Genomic DNA, 18,694 nt, shown 5'->3' on the forward strand with positions numbered 1-18,694 from the left:
TTTCTTCCTCATCTCAGTCAATCTTCCAGCGTTAGAACCCGGAACTCAAAAGTTCTTAACAGCGTGGTTGGTATCAGCCTAAAATTGGATATAGTTCAGATGCCCATCCACAGTAGAGCAGATAGGTAAATTGGGATTATATATGTGATGCGGTGACAATAGAGGACCCCCAGCTACCTAGCTCCACATAAATAAACCTCAGAACAGAATTTGTTGAATGAAAAGGCAATCACAAGAGAATACATACAGGATGATTCCATTTATTTAAAGTTCAGTGGCAGGCAAAACTGAATATTACTTCGATGTATGATATTGGTAGCAAAATTATGAAGGAAAGCAAGGGAGTGATGAGCACAAAATTCAAAATTGTTATCTGTGCTGGAGAGGCTGGGAAGGGAAGAGGCTCAGGGAAGTGTATTCTTTGTAAGTGTACACAGTATGTGATATATTTTTTTGTATCTGGGTTAAGCAAGACCCTTAGACCCAAGAAAGAGGGGCCTCCACTCTTGAATATGCTTTGATCTTCTCCAAATGCACCCCTTCTCATAAGAAAAAGTATGAGAATAGCCAAGAGCAATGCTCCTGGGAGCCCCTACTGCCTCTTCAGGACCTATAAGAATCCCCAGGAGCCCCTACCTAAAGGGTTTATAGGTTTATTCCTGGGCATGCTTAGATCTCTTTCCTAAGTCCATTCTTCAGAGGGAAAATCTGGAGTGTAACCCAAGACCCAAGGGGGGAGCAGTGTTTGGTGGGAGAGAGGGACCAGTTTGTGGGCAACACCTGGATTTGCAGGCTGGACAGTCACCCAAGTGCCCCAGGCCCCTCAGTGTAGGGCAGAGCCTCAGGTGAGAAGAGGGGTTGGGCCCCACGTTCTGGGACAGCATTCCAAGTTGTCATGAAGTTATATTTGTCAAGATAGGAGGATCCAATATATGTTATTTAAGACTCTGTTAACTTGACTTTGAACTTTTAGATATTTTCACACGTGGCTTCCATTTTCACTCTTGCCTCTATCCCTGGCAATGTTAGGGGTGGGTCTGCTACACCATATTTTAAGGTAAAAAAGTTTTACTTAGTTTTTTTTAACTAAGTATAACAGATAGAATGCCCAATGAATACGTATTTCATAAGACTACTGTCTACTCAGCCATGTCTAGCAAACCAGTATCTTGTTTTAGTTTAAACAGTCTTTGAGATGACTGAGGAACAGAAATATCTGGTATTTACTTTTACCATTAGAACTTTGCTAAGGATGATCATAATGGAGAATATACTATCGTTCTGATGCACTTAATTTCAAAGAATACATTTTAAGATAAAGGTTTTATAAAATTGCGTGTTGTGAAGAATGGAATTATCATTATTTTGCTATAAGATGATAAATTTCTGGTTGTCTTTTCTTTTCCTAACAGCATTCCTGGTTCTTCTTTGCAATTATCTTAAAATCCATGGCACAGCACTTGATTGACACAAATAAAATTCAGGTACGTTCATAGGTAATGGAATAGCATCCAACAAATGTGAGACATGATTGTGCGTATCAGTACAGGTCCTTCAGAAGCAGATGCCAGGACAAGATTAGAAGTACAAAAATGACTACAAAGGATAAAGGGACAGGCAAAAGGACTAGGAAGTTCTGACACCTGTGAAAGGAGATGCCAAAGGAAGGAGGATCGGCTAGAAAGAGGCTTGCAGTGAGAAAGTTGTAGGTGGGCCAATGGGCTGTCTGAGAGCAAAGAATGTTCATGAGAAAAGTCCTGCATCAGGCAGATGGCCTGGCTCCATTACCACTGCAAGCTCAGTAATTACTCAGAGCAGCCGGAGAGAATGTGGCCTTGGCATGAACTCTTGAGTGGGTCCCAAAGGCTTCGTAGTTATTTCATTCATCCCAGTAGACTTTTTCTCAAGGGAGTATCTGAGCTATGCACATCCTTGACTGCCACCCGTGGTCCACAGTCCACAGCTTACACTACCTTTCACATATGATTATGAATCTTCTCCTCCACAGTTCCCATGGGCCTCTCCTTCCTGAAAGGAAACGTACAAGAGGGAGGCTAGTGGGATTAACTGTAGCCCCTGTTACTATAGTTGGTCTCGGAACCCCGTGCAGTTCTCATCACCTCCCTCCTCTACCATCCATTCTAGATTGCCCTCACCCTCAGCCAGCAGCTCTGAAGATCTTGGTGACTTACTGTGTTGTGACCCAGACCCTCATTCCAGAGTGGTCCAAGGTGGTCTCAGCCTCTGGGAGTCATACTCTACTCAGACCATTTATAGTTACAATTGGGTAGGGAGTATCAAGAAGCACCCAAGTGGATTGCCTGAGTTTCACACGTATTTCTCTTGTCCTCACTGTGGGTAAGACTGAGGGGAAACCTCTGACTCTTACCCCTCCCTCACTGGGAGACTAAATCAGAACAATATTGCATGGGGTGGGAATGGTGGTGAATAGCAATATTGTCTCCATTTACACTCTTGGCTGGGGAGGGGCAGTGTCAGAGGCTTACACTTGGCCTTCTCCACCAGGATAGCTCCACAGGTCAAGCATCCAGTTTGTGGTTACTCTAGATGCTAATTATGTCAATACAAATTATACATTTGGACCAGGTAAATGACTGTTTGGTGGATTTTTGAACCCAGTGGACTCTCTGCTAACAGAACTTTAGGCAGTGAAACTTTATTAATCCTGTGAGTTTCCACTCTAAATGGGTGGACATGGTGGTGCTTTGGTCTCCAGATGGCAGTATCAACTCAGATCTTCTGGCCAATAGTTCTTGAAATATATGAATATTCCCTTCCACCTAGTATTGTCACCTGAGGAAAGCCTTTGGAGAAGGACTGGTAGAATCATTACAGTATGTACTTATCAAAGGTCTGTAGGGGGCTTTCTTTAGGGACCCTGCCTCCTCTTCAGTCAGTATGTACCAGATCTGAAAATTGACTGAGATCCAAGAACAGAGAGAGGATTCATGTCTATTTACTGGAACAAACATCCTCATCTCCTGATTGTCCAGCCTTGCCTTCTTGGTGGACATTAAGCATCGCCATTGTTGGCTGCTGATTGTCTCGTCCCTAGGGCTTCCAACATGTCATTAATCAGCTCTGTAGCTCCCTGAGAGTCAAGCCCCCTTGACTGCTCTCCAGATTTGCCATTTGTTTTGGTAATCGCAACCCCCTGGCCCCTGGAGATTAGGTGCAATCACATGGCCTCTGTTATATTGATGACCTTCATCCTCATGACTATTAGTGAGCCAGCACTGTGACTGCCTCTCTCACCTGCAGATGGGAGACACCACTGAACGGTCTTAGGGATGTCGGTCCCCAGTACCTTCCTGATGGCCTTGGTGGATAGTGGGTCTTCTGGGCTCATATTTCCATTCCTACATGTCCACCTTCGTCTGCTTCTTTATTCCTTCCTCATTCATCTTCCAGGCAACCTAGGCATTTCCATTCTGCTTAAAATGAGCCATCTCCAGGATTCTAAGAGCCAACTAACAGTGAGTGGTCCATCCCCTGAGGTCTTATTTAAGCCCATGTCCTGACAAAGTGCCCTTATGTCAATGAATTTGAATTTATCCATTCTTATGTTCTGGCCATCTTGGTCAAACACACTCAACATCCAATCTCAGTGGTACTCCCACTGTGGCTTCGGCTGGTACATGCTAACTAATTCTTATAACTCCCTGGGGTATACGCTCTTCCTTACCTTATTAGGCCCAGCAGGTTCACAGCTGAGTTAAGCTGGTGTTTAATTCCAGTTCATGATCTGAGCTCCAGGAGAGGAGGAAGGACAGCTCCTGAGGGGTTTGCCTGGCCTCTTGCAGGGAGATACCTTTGCAGTGTATTCCCAACCAGGAGAAGTGCTGACTCTTAATAGAGAGGGATGGGGCACTGAGGATTCAGGGGAGTCTGCCAAGCCACCATCCTCGGGTCATCCATCCACATGCCCCATCCATGCCTCCAGACCTCAGGCCTTTCCAAACATGGCCTTGACATAAACATAACAGACCTGCCTTGGCTGCACATCTAATCATCTCTGCTATTCTATAACTCTTAGTTATTAAGTCCTATGTTTGCTTTTCAGCTGTGTCTGCTCTTCTACTTCCAAAGATAAGAGCCTCCTGTCCGGGAGGAAGAGCAAATCTAACATGAAGCTAAGAATGATTCCTATCTCTCTGTTCTTAAGCTATATCAGGAAACCTCACCACTGTGATCCTTGCTCTGTCACTAACATGTTAGATGATTTAAAAAAGAGACACTAAACATCTCAGAGTCTGTCCTCCCATCTGTAAAAAGAACAAATTGGACTAAAATCCTTTAGTTCCCACCAGTATGTATCTGCTAAAATATATAGGTCACAAAACACCCTTATGAACAGCCTAAGAATAAAGGAACTCATCGTAAACAAGAGTTTATCTTCACTGATTCAAGTTCCCTTTTCATTACCCTCTTCCATAGCAATCACCATACCCGGTTTTCTTCCAGAGGTGCATGGCCTTCCAATTTTCTAACCATCTCTATTTATCACAGTAGAAGACCAGATAGTAGAAGACCAGATACCATCATTTGACTTGAAAGCATTCACAATAAACATCTCCCAAGCTATTTGCATTTTCTTTTCTTATTTTTTAATTGTGAAGTGAATAGCTTTCTTTGCTATTAAAAAAAGCTTCCATCATCAAGGAGATGTGAGGAAGTCAGATCCTCTAATCCGGTCTTTTGAAGGACAGATAACACCTCCCTGTGACTCCTGCTTTCTTGTCCAAGGCGAACTCCTATTTACTAGGAAGTGCTGAATATCTTCTCAACACTGAGCTCTGGTAGCTAAAGTTTTCTTGTACTGGCTACACCTTTTGTTTCCCATCAGCCTCTTGTTCTTAACGAAATTCCCAAATGCCTGAAATTCAGCCCCTGCATTCTGCACCTGATCCTTGTGACCTCCAGCATACCATAGCCCAGGTTCTCCAACGCGTTCCAGCTCTGCAACTTGGGATTCAACCATGCTGTCATCTTACCCCCCTTCCTCCCCTGTCCTGAGACAAAAAATCCACTGTCCCCAGCTCAGGAATTCTCCCGCCTCAAGCCCTTGGGATAGACTTCCAGAGAACAATTAAAAATATTACTCATGTGTTTACCGATTGGCATGTCTTTGGGTTAAGAGTGGGAGTAGGCTACAAGGGGAGTTTGAAAGGAAGGCAGAAAAGACGGAGGAACAGAGGGATTATCAAAGTCCAAGATATTACTGTATGTCCCTGTGATGAAAATGCTGACATTGATATGTTTAATGTATCTTAGAGTACTAACACAATGAAAAAAGGAAAACTACAAATGTGCTTTGATTATCTAAAAAGTGATTGTTACTTTCATAGATGAATTGTTTACCCTTATTTCCCCAAGGTACACAGAGCAGGATGAAAAATGATGTCTGCAATTAAATCCATTAGGTTTATTTGTTGTTAACTTAATTTGATTTCAACAATAAGCTTTGAATATATACGGGGGGTAACCATGAAATCCTCAAAATGCCTATACAGTCATGTCCTAGTACAATGGCGTAAAAAAAAGCCAGTCCAAGTCAGCTCCAGCGTCCAACAATTAATCACTGTTTGTTCTATGCAGTTCCTGTAATTTTAGCTTCCATGGTTTTTATTCTTGCCTCATGGAATGCTGGGTGCTCAGAATTTGAGAGAATATGGCACTGTCTACCTCTCAATTGTCTGTTTCTGTCTATAGTGAAAATGCGAGTCTAATTTTAAAGCCAACTTGTAAAGATGAATGAATCTTACCTATCTCATGCAAAGAAGCTGTGTAAATTCATCAAGTAGAGACTGAAATGGGAAAACTCAGCTGCCTGAAACTTTCCTTTTATGTGCAGGAGTTCAAATGGGGGGGGGGGGGTGTTGGACTCCTGGACTGAGGGCAGTCTTTCAGGGCCTATAGAGTCTTATTCAATGTATGTTATGTAATCTCACAGCCAAATCACTTTTTATCTTGTGGCAAAAGCTACTTGACTGTGAATTCCCACAGGCACCTGCAGTGGCATATGCTGGGACCATTGAGTTAAGACTAGCTTGTGCAAACCTTCATCTATAAGATAAATGATGTTTGAGCATCTAATGGAAAACATGGTGATTATAGTTGATAACACTGTATTGTGTAATTGAAATTTGCTGAGAGTAGAACTTAAATGTTCTCTCCCCAAAAATACGTATGTGAGCTGATGGATGGCTTAATTAACTAGATGAGGGGTGGAGGGTGGAATTCTTTCACAATGTATATGTGTATGAAAGCACCACAGTGTATGCTTTAAATATCTTATAATTTTATATGTCAACTATAACTCAATAAAGCTGAAATAAATGTTTTTAAAAGACTAGCTGGGACTCACTACTTATTAGAGAACATTACAAACCGATATCTGTACTCATTCAGTTATTCATTCACTGATTTCTTATAGCTGTTTATTGGAGGATTCCTAGTTTTAAAAAAATCAAAAAAATTGATTTTTAAATTAGAGAACTGTGAGTCAAAGAAAATCTAGAATAATAGTCATTAAACCATTGACAGTAGTTATTTCAGGAGAGGGAAAGGAGGGGAATTAAGAGGTTATAAAAAAAGTTACATTTCTACATTGTCTGAATAGTCTGCAATTCATATATGTTATAATTTATAATGAAAAAGTGAAAAATTTATTGGCCAAAATAGAAGGAAACATTAAATGAAAATGATGAAAATCATGACCTTGAAATTAAAAGGGCTTCTATTTTATTATTGCTTTCAAGTTTTCAGAAAGACTTTTTGTTTGTCGTAAGGCTTACAGTTTATGTTTCCCAGGCTTAGTATTTCACAAGTCACATTATAAAGAAATGATCCATTCTTTCCTTAGCTTTCTCGGCCTCAAAGATTTCCTGAATCTTACCAAAATGAATTGGACAATCTTGTCATGAGCCTAGCCGACCACATGATTTGGAAAAACAAAGATTCACTTGAAGAAACAAGAAGGGCAAACCACAGCGTTGCCAGATTTCTTAAGGTACAATTATACAAGATCACCGTTCTATTCAAGCCTCCGTGATAGTGGGTGTGAGATACTCTAAATGTCAATTTAAGTCACAGTTTCATGTATGATGAAAAGTCAAGACTACCAGGATTAGATGAATACTTTCATCTATACATCTTTCTTGCTTGAAATACTTTTTGATATTTTTTCTAATTTGGAGTCATACAGAACAAAAACTAAGGTTAAAGAAAAGTATCTACTTGAGTGTTACCAAATGTAGTACTTCTAAATATTTTTAAAGAGAAAAATGAGATTTTTAAAGAAGCTGCACTGTGACAATATTATTCTCTTGGGCTTTTCTGCCCTTGAAGTGATGTTTTGGATTGGATACAGCTCTAACAGTGATGCCAAATAGCCACTTTGGGAAAATTTGGGGGAATTTAGCATTTTTGTTATATTACCTCTAGGCTCTTTTTACATGATGAAAATATTGTGCATTAATCGTATAAAAGGAAAATTATCAAAGTATTGAGCAACATAAAGTGAATATATATATACATATATATATATACATACATATATTTAGCATCATTTCTTTGAATTACAAGCATTTCTATTTAATTGAGAGGAAAAATGTGCTTAATCCAAGAAAAGCTAATGTAGAATGATGGTGTATCATTTAACAGATAATACATTCAACCAGAAAGATAATGTTTTTCTTCTATTCCTTCTTTTGCCCAACTATTGACTATTGATGAAGCCACTTCACTTGTTTCTTTGTGGTAGACACCAGAACATACTGGATAGGTGTGGGAATTTATAAATAAATACTACTAACATAAAGTTAAGAGGCTATTGAGGTAGATGGAAAATTTGCTTAAGTTGTCTTTGGTGAGTTTTAATTCAGTCTAATTTCTTTTTTAATGTGTTAAATGCAGTTTCAAATTGCATACTATATTTGTTCTCATCTTGTATTTCTTTTTCTTCACTGTTTTGCCTCTTATTTTTGCTTTTTTTCTTGCTTCAGAAAGAGTAAGGGATGGTCAGAGTTGAGGAGGAAAAGAGTAAAGGAGAAAAAATTACTCTAGTTTTCTACATGTTTTTAAGACCTATGAGAATAAAATTTATTACTCTGCTAGCAGTTTATTTGAAGTGCTTGATGGAAAAGAAAATTTGGAAAATAAATGGCACATTGTCCGATTTGTAAGCAAATTACATTCAAGAAATATCTTCAATATTCTTCCCAAAATTCCAAAAAAAAAAAATGTTGCATAAGCAAGTCTCTTAAAAAGGGAAAAGACCTCTTATCCACCCTTTTTGGCTTAAATGCTCTGTACTTATTAGAATAAATATATGTTTTCCTTGGAGCTCATTTATGCAAAATTGCTTCTGATGGTACATAAACTAATGTCTAACATGAATGTCCAAGATGAAAAAAGACACAAAGTATAAAGCTAATGGTGATACCAGTGGTTGTGAAATCTGTGGGAAAAAGCATGGATTGACAATAGATAAAACAAATATAGTCTATAAGATATGTGGATCCATGAACTGCAAACTGAAAGCAATACTTATATGTGAAGTTTATAAATGAAAACATTTGTTTAATATATTGTACATTATAAAAGTCCATCGTACAAGCATTGTACGATGCTCATCTGACTAATCTCGACCTTATTTCAATTAGCACTTGGAAATCATTTGGAAATCATCTAATATAAAAAACAGACTTTGGTAGCAAATTATGTTTAAAGAAACATCTATGATAGTTCAATTATGAAAAAAAAGATGGATAAGCAAGTCAGTGAAAAGGGAAAGTCTTCATATCTACTCTATTTTACTTAAATGTTCTGTATTTGTGGAATAAATAAATGTTTTCTAGAAACTTCATCTATGCAAAAGTTGCTGTGGGTGGTACATAAGCTAATACCTAGCACAGGGGCAAAGGAAAGGAAATGATGGGCCCAGAGGTTTTGTAAAATATACAGGAAAAGTCACTCAGGTAGTGTGTTTTGCAATTTAGAATTTCATAACTCATCACTGAACCATCTATAGAGTAAAACTGTGACTTTCACAGTTGATTAGACAAAATAAACACTTTTTCATTACAACAGCCATATATACAAAAATATATGTTTGCATGTAATTTAGAATATTTGGCTTTTAGTTTACTAAGCCAAACTGAGAAAAAGTCTGATAGAGTATGTTATCCTTTATATCAAGAATCTGCAAAATTGTTTTCTATAAAGAGCCAAATATTAAATATTTTTTAGTTCTGCAGGACATATAGTCTCTGTGACAACTACCCAACTCTGCAACTGTAACACAGAAACAACCATAGACCATTCACCATAGACAATATATAAACAAATGGTTGTAGCTGTGTCAGTAAAACTTTCTTTAGAAAAACAGACAGTGTGCCAGTTTTGGCTCATGGGCCATAGTTTACCAGAGCCTGTTATAAATTATTTTCTACTCATATAGAAGGTTAACATAAATTATTTTAAAATAAAAGCAGAGAGGTCCCTCCACCCCTCAGCAATGAGCAGAAGAGCCTCTTCACCTGGGGTTAAGAAGATGCTGGGATGGACCAGACACAGGGGACTGGTGACAGGAGAGACACATTTGATGAAGCTTGATCTGCAGGAGGGCTCTCTGCAGGAAGAAGGCTGATTCTGCTGACTTTGTATCTTAGGAATGACCCCTCCTTTTCCCTCACTGTCCCTTAGAAAGCGAATGACAAGTTTACCACATAGAAAGTCTTCTTAAATCTCAAGAAACTCTTAAGTGAGTTTTCCTAGATCCCCAGGGTAAGCAGCCTTCTTCTCACTTTCCCCATTCATGGCTGATGGAGTTAGGCCTCCTTCAGAAGCTCACAGATTGGCTACAGTAGTCCCTGGGAGGTGGCAATTGCCACTACCCTTGTTCAATGACAGGACTCACCAACCCCTTCTCTATCTAATCAAAGGGCCCTGTGTCTTCACCAAAGGGCTTCTTTTCTCTTGCTGTTTCTTGAGAAGTTTCTAGAACCCACAGTTATACTGGATGGTCTTCCTCTCTCTGCAAGGTGAGACACAAGCTTCTTCCCAGCAGGAAAGAGGCAGCAGAGGTCTTCTGGGGAGGGAGCTCCATATTGGGGAGAGTCCAAGGGTCACCAGTCAGGACTTCCTTCTGCAGATGGAGAGCCTGGGAGGATTTGACACACTAGCTGGGAGCCTGCATAGTGCAGGAGACACGAAAGCCCTCTTTTCCTCCCATCCTCCCCTTATAGGTGCTCTACATGTTCTGCACTTATGATTATGCTCTGCTGTCTACCTTTCCTCACTGTTCTTTTGGGAGGTGGGAGGACATGGGAGCCATTTACTTTTTTCTAAGGGGAGAGTTATTGAAAGAACTTAAATCCATATTGAAAATGAAAATATAAATGAAGCAGTATGCTAACACAGTAATGAATAGGTAATGAAAAAAAAAACTCAGAAGAAGACCAAGAAAAATGGAAAAGGAAACAAAACAAACATATAAATGACCAAACAACTGGAAAAATGTTATTAGAGAAAAAAGCTCATGTTTACACACAGCCGTATTTCAGTGGGAGACTTTCCACTTGGTAGGCTACCTATAACAAGATTTTATGTTCAGTCCTTTCTGAGAAAAGAGATTTGTTTGTAAAATTGAGGAGGGATTAAGGGATGCAAAACCAGTACAATGGACCATACAGGGCTCTTTGGATGAGAAAGAAGGCTTCTATGCTGAGTGATGTAGCAGCTGAGAAATTTTTCTCATGTAGTACGCATGCTCACACACATGTGGCTGGGTAGAATGCAACCCCCACACACGCAGTGATGACCCCATATGCCAATCTGCTATAGTGCCTCCCCAAGATACTGCATCAGTAAATATGGTCCATGCCCACTTCACACTTTTCCAGTGCAGTAATTGGCCACTGTAGCTTGGTTACTGGTGACATGGCCATGGGCCTTTGGGAGAGATGGAAGGTGCTGTACCAAGTTGGAATGCTTGCCTGACTCCTCCAAACCTACCTACTGTTTAAGGCTCTCGTTTTTCCAGTTAAGAGGGATTGACAACATAATAAAGAGGCAGTGAGCAGCCCACTGATAGAAGTCCCAGGATCTCTTACCTTCACTCTTCAAATTCAAGCTGCCTTGGCTGAAAAAAAAAGCTATTCTGTTGAAGGAGGCCAGTGAGATTTTATTTTATTTTTTTAATTAATCTTTTGGCCAGTGAGATTTTAAAAGGTTTTCCTGACATGTCTCTGCCCTGTTCCTACCCAATGTTGCACAGCAAGGTTCTTCACCTGAGGAATTATGGAATCGAATTACTAAAAGAAAATAATAATAATATGTAACTAAGTAGTTTTAAAAAATAGACAAATAAAAGCTAAAACTTTCTATATTAAAAGGAAAGGGCTCATTGCAAAGCTCCAAGAGATGTTTTATAAAATTGATAAATATGGGTTTGTAACTTTCTGGTGTGTGTACTGTATCTAGTATTTTAATTAGTTGCCATATGTGGATGAATGCTTAAACATATTGCAGAGGTTTTTAAGACATTTATTATACAGCACATTTAGTTAAATGTTATTTTACTTCAATATATTTAATCATCTTTAATGATCCTTAAAGTAAAAACATCTGAATTTAGAATTTTACTTTTTTAGCGCTGCTTTACGTTTATGGACCGGGGTTTTGTGTTTAAGACGGTTAACAGTTACGTCAGCATGTTCTCCTCTGGTGATCCCAAGGTAAGAACCACGTACAGGAGTGCTTGCTTTCTAAACTGCTGCATTATAAATAAATAAACTGGTCTCTGTGTATATCTGTCTAAAACAATAACCTATCCATTATCCATATCAAAAAATAATTTCTATACCAATGAGAGGCAGCCTTTTAAAACAGTTCATGTGCTCAGTAAGTCTACCCAGTCCTTCCTTCACGGGGGACAAAAAAGGAGTGTGGAATGAAAGTGTTTACATTTCACTTTTATTTCCTGTGGGCGGTGAAAGGAGTGATTCTTTCCACTTGCAATTCTTCTGCCTCAGGTTTACTCGGAACTGTCTTGGTTTTAGCACTGAAAGTCCCACTTCCCTGGAAACCTTCAGTCTTGGGCAAAATGGGACAGTTGATCACCCTACCTAAATAGGGGTTATGTTTTGGGAGATAGGGAACAGTACTGTCTAGAGAGCAACGATTCTCAATGTGTGGTTCCTAGACCAGTGATCTCGGAACAGAGCTACCACGGGTGGAGCCCAGAAATCTGGATTGCAACAAGACTTTCAGGTAATTCCTATGCATTCTCAAGTTTGAGAATCACTGAGCTACGTAGTATGGCATATGCTAGAGGGAAATAAGACTGGAAGTGGGCCAGACCATAAAAGTTTTATCAGTTAAGGTTCTTTGTCTTGCAACAACAGAAGCTTACTCCAGTTTGAGCAAAAGGGAAATTTTTGGAAAGATATTGGGGTAAACAGCATTGATGAAAGAGCTGGAGAACTAAGTTTGGAAAAGAGCAGTGACCAAGGCACTTCCAGGCACAAGAGTAATCACAAAGGATGAACCAGTAGCCAGGGTCTGCTGCTGTCTAAATAATCAAATGGGACCATTTTCTCCTTCTTAATACTCGGCTTAAGATTTACATTCCAGAGAGGAAGCATGTGACCAACCTGCTTTGGGTCACATGCCTGCCTCTTAAGGAGGCAAGACAGGGCACCTGAATTAATAGTTCCCCATTAACCTTTACCCATTGGGAGGAAGATAAGTCCCCAGTGGGAAATTATCTAGGTATTGGGAAAGAGTAATGAATATAGAAAAACCAAAAATAAATAATGATCTTCTTGGAGCCTTTCATGTTATGCTTAGGAGCCTGAACATTATTTTTTGGCAGTGGAGATTTACTTTAGGCTAGGAGAGTTACATGGTTATATGTCAGTTGATTTTGAGAATCCAATTCTCTCTGTAAACATTTTTTGGAAGAATATCCTTCATTAGTGCTCCAATTATGCATGACATTTGCAGAATATCATTTTAGGTATAATTCCAGTGAACTTAAACTATATCTTTTATCAAAAACCAAACAGAATATACTCAGTGAAGAATGACTACCATGTAATTTAATTATGCTTTGTTTCACTTGGATGTGCAAAGGATTAAGATACTACCCTTGTTTGAGATGGCAGTATTTTAAATTATTGACTAAAGTTGCCACAAAGTATGATTCTAAAATATCTGAGCAAATGGAATATATTTTATTTTGTTAGCTGATGTTAGTGAATACAGTGAACACAATCTGAGTCTTAAAAATTGATTACTTAGTTTACATGACAATGAAAATAGAATGGTTATGAACATGCTAATTGTTCCTATTTATGTGATTGTGTTAAGTTGTCTTAGACCATGTCTGCACTTCGTTTATCTCTGTCCTACTCAAAACATTATTGAAATGACAGACCGGTTTGCTAGGGCAGAGAAGAGGTGGAATTAGATAATGTACTCCAAAAATAAATGACAGGTGGAGAGAGATTCACTCTAATTTTAGATTATCTGCACCATTGTCTTCCTTAGCACTGGATCTTAGGAGTTGATTGGAGTGATACGTTCTTTGAGCTGAGTGTAGTTGAAGACCTCTGTACATGTGGTGAGGACCTATTTTTCCCAGAATAAACATGTTACATACATGCCAAAAGAAGCAAAAATAGATCTGAGTAAGACTGTATCTCATAGAAGCTCAATGTAGGTTGCAGACGGGATCATTTCCTGAACAGGCCTTGTCCAATCTCCAAAATAGGGGGCCTGACTACATTTACCACTTCAGAGAGGACAAAATCCTTTAAACTTAACAGTGACCCAGTGGTCACACAAAAGTAACTCCACCTCCTTTTTAGATATAAGATTCAAGTGTAGATTTTCCATTAACTTTCTTAGTGTGTGAATAATAGTCATTTCTTTGCCTCTTTTTCAGACCTTATGCCAGTATAAATTTGATTTCCTTCAAGAAGTATGTCAGCATGAACACTTTATTCCTTTGTGTCTCCCCATAAGATCAGCAAACATTCCAGGTAATAATTCCCAGAATTTTGTCTGTTCCTACAATGGAAACAAATATATTTTTTTGTTTATTTTGCCTTTGTTTGTTTGTTGTTGTTTTCCTGTTTCTTCAATGTTGGTTTTGTCTGAAGTTGTCACATGGGATTAGACCCAGGTAATCAGGTTAAAATGCAGAAGTTGGTGACATGTGGTAAAGAATATAGCTCTGTATATCTCAATTTTTGTCTATGTTTCCTTTTTCATTAATGAGAAGGCCAAGAAAACCATAAAATTGATGCTTGTAAATCAAAGAATTTTAACCTAGACCCATACTGTCTTTCACCATACTGGCTCCAAAAGACAACTGTCCTTTGATTTTTGAGAGACATAAAATTACAGGGAGGAAAAGTTATACTTTGTGAGTATAAATTCATTTAAGATTATCAATGTGTGTACATTAAAATGCAATTCCTCAAAATGAGTTTTATACAAAGAAAACTGTTACCTTGAAAGGGAGAAAAGAAGGCAGGCAAATGGGCAACATTGTAAATACTCAATACCTCTGGGTCAGAAAGAGGCAGAGATGGGTACACAGGTAAAAATGGGACCTCACATATTATTTACTATACTTACTATAGTATAAATGGTCTATAGACAATATTTTCATTTATTACTCTGTTAAAATAGGTATATACACACAAGTATCAGCATGATCATGGTAGAGAATAAGCATCACCCATCTAGACATCAGAAACTAATCAAACGTCAAGCTACATAGAAAATACTTAAATGATTTATGACCTTAAAATACTTTACCTCTACTTTGTAAGGTGTACATATATCAAATCATGTGGTGCACTTGAAACTAATATAATGTTATATGTCAATTATACCTCAACAAAATAAGTAAATTGATTAATTAAATACTTCTAAGCATGAGTAAATTACAAGGCACAGTTTTGATTTTCATAGAAAGCAGAAACTAAGATGGTAAAGAGCCTCTTCATATGTATTACAGCTCACAATAATATTTTGGAAGGAAAGAGAAAGTAATGTACATTATCAAGCCCATAAAATTTTGTCATGTCAATCTTAAATAGAAGCTGTATACATTATTCCATTCTTTTTCCAATTTATGAAATACATTTATCTAAATGCCTTCATAGAATAAAGGTGGAAAAGTTATTTTGGACTGTAACATTTTTTGCTTTTTGTTTTGTTTTATGTTTATGAACTAGTGCCAAGATATTACTGCATTAGGCAGGCTGGTTACGACACTCAAGAGGATCAAACCTGTTTTTGTCATTTGGATTCTGGTTGTTTACTACTTATCAGTAGCTCAGAAAAAGGCCTGACAGTCTCTGTGCAGATATGATATTATCAACAGTGAACATAAAAATATGTTTTGTTGCAAGCAGATTTCTGATAGAACAAAAAGGTGTCCAAGAAGAAGGCTAAGAATTAAAATAATTCTGTTCATGGCATTCATTTTTAAGGAAAGAAGTAAACAACCTAAGGTACTTGTCTTGAAAAACAAAGCTTTATTGAAGGGACTGACTCATACTTTAGGACAGTGTATTTTAATTTTTCAGTATAAATTACACATAGTTAATGAATATAGTGCATATCTGAGTATGTATATATCTGAACTTTTTGTTTATTTATATTAAATCCAGATCCTTTGACACCTTCAGAATCAATACAAGAGTTACATGCATCAGGTAAATAATGATATTTTATATTACACTATCTCAGCATCAATAACCACATCATAATTTGATAATATTGATGAGTATAGATACTTCAGATTTCCAACTGGAAATTCCAGATGCTAATAAATAGCCATATGTTTAATATCATCTAATCAAAATAGTCCAAAAGTTGATTGAGCTTTTCTCTTGTCACAGATAATTAAATGCTTCCCCAACTTGAATTATTTCATACTTTATTCTCCAGAATTGGAATTTTTTTAATTTCCCAAAGCATCTGAAATTTCCTTAGAGCGCATCATAAATAAAATTCCCAATTATATGTAATAACATGCTTGCTCAGTGAAACTATATGATATTTCTATCAATAAACCACACCCCAGTTCAAACCATTCTCTCAGGATTTGAGATTATTAGAATCATATAAGTTTATTTTTACCCCAGACAAGTTTATAACTTCAAATAGTCCTGGCAATTTTTTTTCTAGCCATAGATTGGGAATCGGAAAGCTTTGTTCTCTTTCTGGCCCCTCACTATTACTCAGTATTTCATGGAAAGATTTGTTTAACCTAAGCCCTTTGATCTTAGTTTCCTGAACTTCCACATTCCCCGTACTTTTGCCCCCAGCAGTATTTTTTAAAAATCAGTGTGTTTACTTTGCTCCTGGTCAGTTATGACCTGGAGTATTCTAATAGTTCATTCTTCTTAACGGGTAGTTATGAGGAGTAATGGAGATAACGCTTGTGAAGTGCTTAGCTGAGTGTTGGCACACAATACCTGTTCTATAGGTTGGACGCTAGTCCTGCTATTAACAGTTATGTTTAGAAGCACATTGGACCATTCTCAATAAATACACTATTACTTGAGATTTTACCATTCTTTTCTCTATAGTTCAGACTCACAATGGTGCAGCCCCCTTTGGTTTTCCTCTCTCTTTGCTCTTTTACGTCCTGCAGCTCACTTGTTCTGGTGATTTTACTGCTACTCCTTGGGTCCTGCTACCCCAGGTCCAGATGCCTTCTCACCATCCCCACTTCCCTGTTCCTCCAGCCTCCTGGATGGTAGCCCTCACCCCACATCTCCCTACAGTCTAATTCCCATTTATAACCTATCATATGAATGGATCAATAAAGCATAGGTCCGATTGGGCCACTGATCTCAAAGCTGTCAGTCACTTAACATTTCCTATAGAATTACGTGCAAATGGTTCAGGGACCTAGACACCAGCTTAGGAATTTGTATTTGATTATGTCCATCATCCAGTCCCAGTATATCTCTTAAGTCTTAATTCTCCCCACTCCTCTTTTGGCTGCTGTGCTTACTGGTCTCCTCCATACATGTACTCCCCACATAACTGTGCTTTCAGAAGTCTGTGCCACTGAAACCCTATCCCTTCTCCCAACCTCCTCTTCTCCACCCACTGCCTCCAACTGCCGCACCCCTGCCCCCGGACTCTGCATCTTCAACCTTGAGCACCCTCAAAGGTCCATCTCAACATATTCCCTCCGGTCACATCTCCTGATTCCTCCAGGCAGAAAATAAGCTTTTCTCCTTTCAACTCCAGTAGTACTGTAGACGTGCCACTTTTATGGAATTTGACATTTGACACTGAGTACTATTTGGATTAGTATAAACAGAATACTTGCTGAATGCCTCTCTTCACATTTTTCGTCTCTGTAGCAAGACTGTATTACTGAATCACTTCTAGTAGTGAGAGGGGTTGATAGTTGTTTGCTAAATCTCTCTCAATTATCAAGTGATCAGTTGATTTTCAATAACATGATCTCTTTACCTTCGTCGCAAAGATATGCCTGAATATTCAGTCACGAATGAGTTTTGCCGCAAACACTTCTTAATCGGAATTCTGCTCCGAGAAGTTGGCTTTGCTCTGCAAGAAGACCAAGATATCAGGCACTTGGCTTTAGCTGTCCTAAAAAATCTAATGGCTAAGCATTCATTTGATGATCGATACAGAGAACCAGTAAGTGGTCTTCCTCTCTCCCTTCCCTAAACACCATTTAATGGTTCACTGCATTAAATGCATATCAAACCTACAAGTCTATTGATTTTTATGTGAATCATTTCTTTTGACTACTTTTTCACCTAGGAGAAGCAGGCCCAGATAGCAAGTTTATACATGCCCCTCTATGGCATGCTTCTGGACAATATGCCAAGGATTTACCTGAAGGACCTGTATCCTTTTACCATCAATACATCGAACCAGGTAAGTCTGCAGAATATTCCAAGTGTCTATCTTAATAAAGAATTTGCCTTTTTTATATTTTTGCCAGAGATAACAATTTTCCCCCAACTGTGAGCAAACTAAGGATTAAGCAGCACTTCTTGCTAGGTGTTTTGAGACGTTTACATAGTGTCATTTGTTCCAGATTGGTCACTGACGCCTTCCACTTGTCCATCTTTTCAGCATTTTGTTTTCATTGTCCTCTGTTCTCTGCATCACCTTCCAATTCTCTCCAGTTTGTAACAGGTTCCTCGGTTGCATTCATGTCCCCATCCTCAGTGTACACCTTTCCCCACCAGCTTTCTGCATCGGGTTTAAGCCCATCTGGTGTCAGTAGAGCTACGTGCCTTATTTGTAGTCACAGCCCAGGGAGTGGCCTGTTTTGTCACCCCTCCTCCACTGAGCCAGCCTAGTGACTTCACAACGACCCTCTTGAGATCCTTTGACTGTGTTCAACTCCCAGATGAGTTGACGCACTGCTGATTCCAGTACTAGACAAGATATTACCATCTAGAAGTTAGGAGCTATGTCTTTGGAATTTTTTTTTAGACCTTGTTCAAATCCCAATAGTGTCAGTTACTATCTATGTGATCTTAGATAAGTTATCCAACTTCTTTAAGCCTCTGTTTCCTCATTTATAAAATGGAAGAGAATACCTGTATCACAAGGTTCTTAGGAGGATTAAATTGTGGAATAGAGAACA

The 18,694-nt window shown here is 38.5% G+C and overlaps 1 protein-coding gene across 5 annotated transcripts in view; it reads left to right on the plus strand.

Moving 5' to 3' along the window:
• The window catches only part of DOCK10 (dedicator of cytokinesis 10), a gene marked incomplete at both ends in the record, with an annotated part of 299,463 nt that overhangs the window by 242,439 nt on the left and 38,330 nt on the right, over positions 1-18,694 (plus strand). For all 5 annotated transcript variants that reach the window (XM_079710445.1, XM_079710444.1, XM_079710442.1 and 2 more), the window contains 7 exons: positions 1,413-1,484; positions 6,887-7,033; positions 11,679-11,762; positions 13,976-14,072; positions 15,717-15,761; positions 17,555-17,730; positions 17,857-17,973. In XM_079710445.1, the coding sequence (XP_079566571.1) occupies positions 1,413-1,484; positions 6,887-7,033; positions 11,679-11,762; positions 13,976-14,072; positions 15,717-15,761; positions 17,555-17,730; positions 17,857-17,973 (738 nt within the window). The remainder of the gene's footprint in view (positions 1-1,412; positions 1,485-6,886; positions 7,034-11,678; positions 11,763-13,975; positions 14,073-15,716; positions 15,762-17,554; positions 17,731-17,856; positions 17,974-18,694) is intronic.

Source organism: Hyperoodon ampullatus (genome assembly GCF_949752795.1).
Source record: "Hyperoodon ampullatus genome assembly, chromosome: 8".
Taxonomy (NCBI): domain Eukaryota; kingdom Metazoa; phylum Chordata; class Mammalia; order Artiodactyla; family Ziphiidae; genus Hyperoodon; species Hyperoodon ampullatus.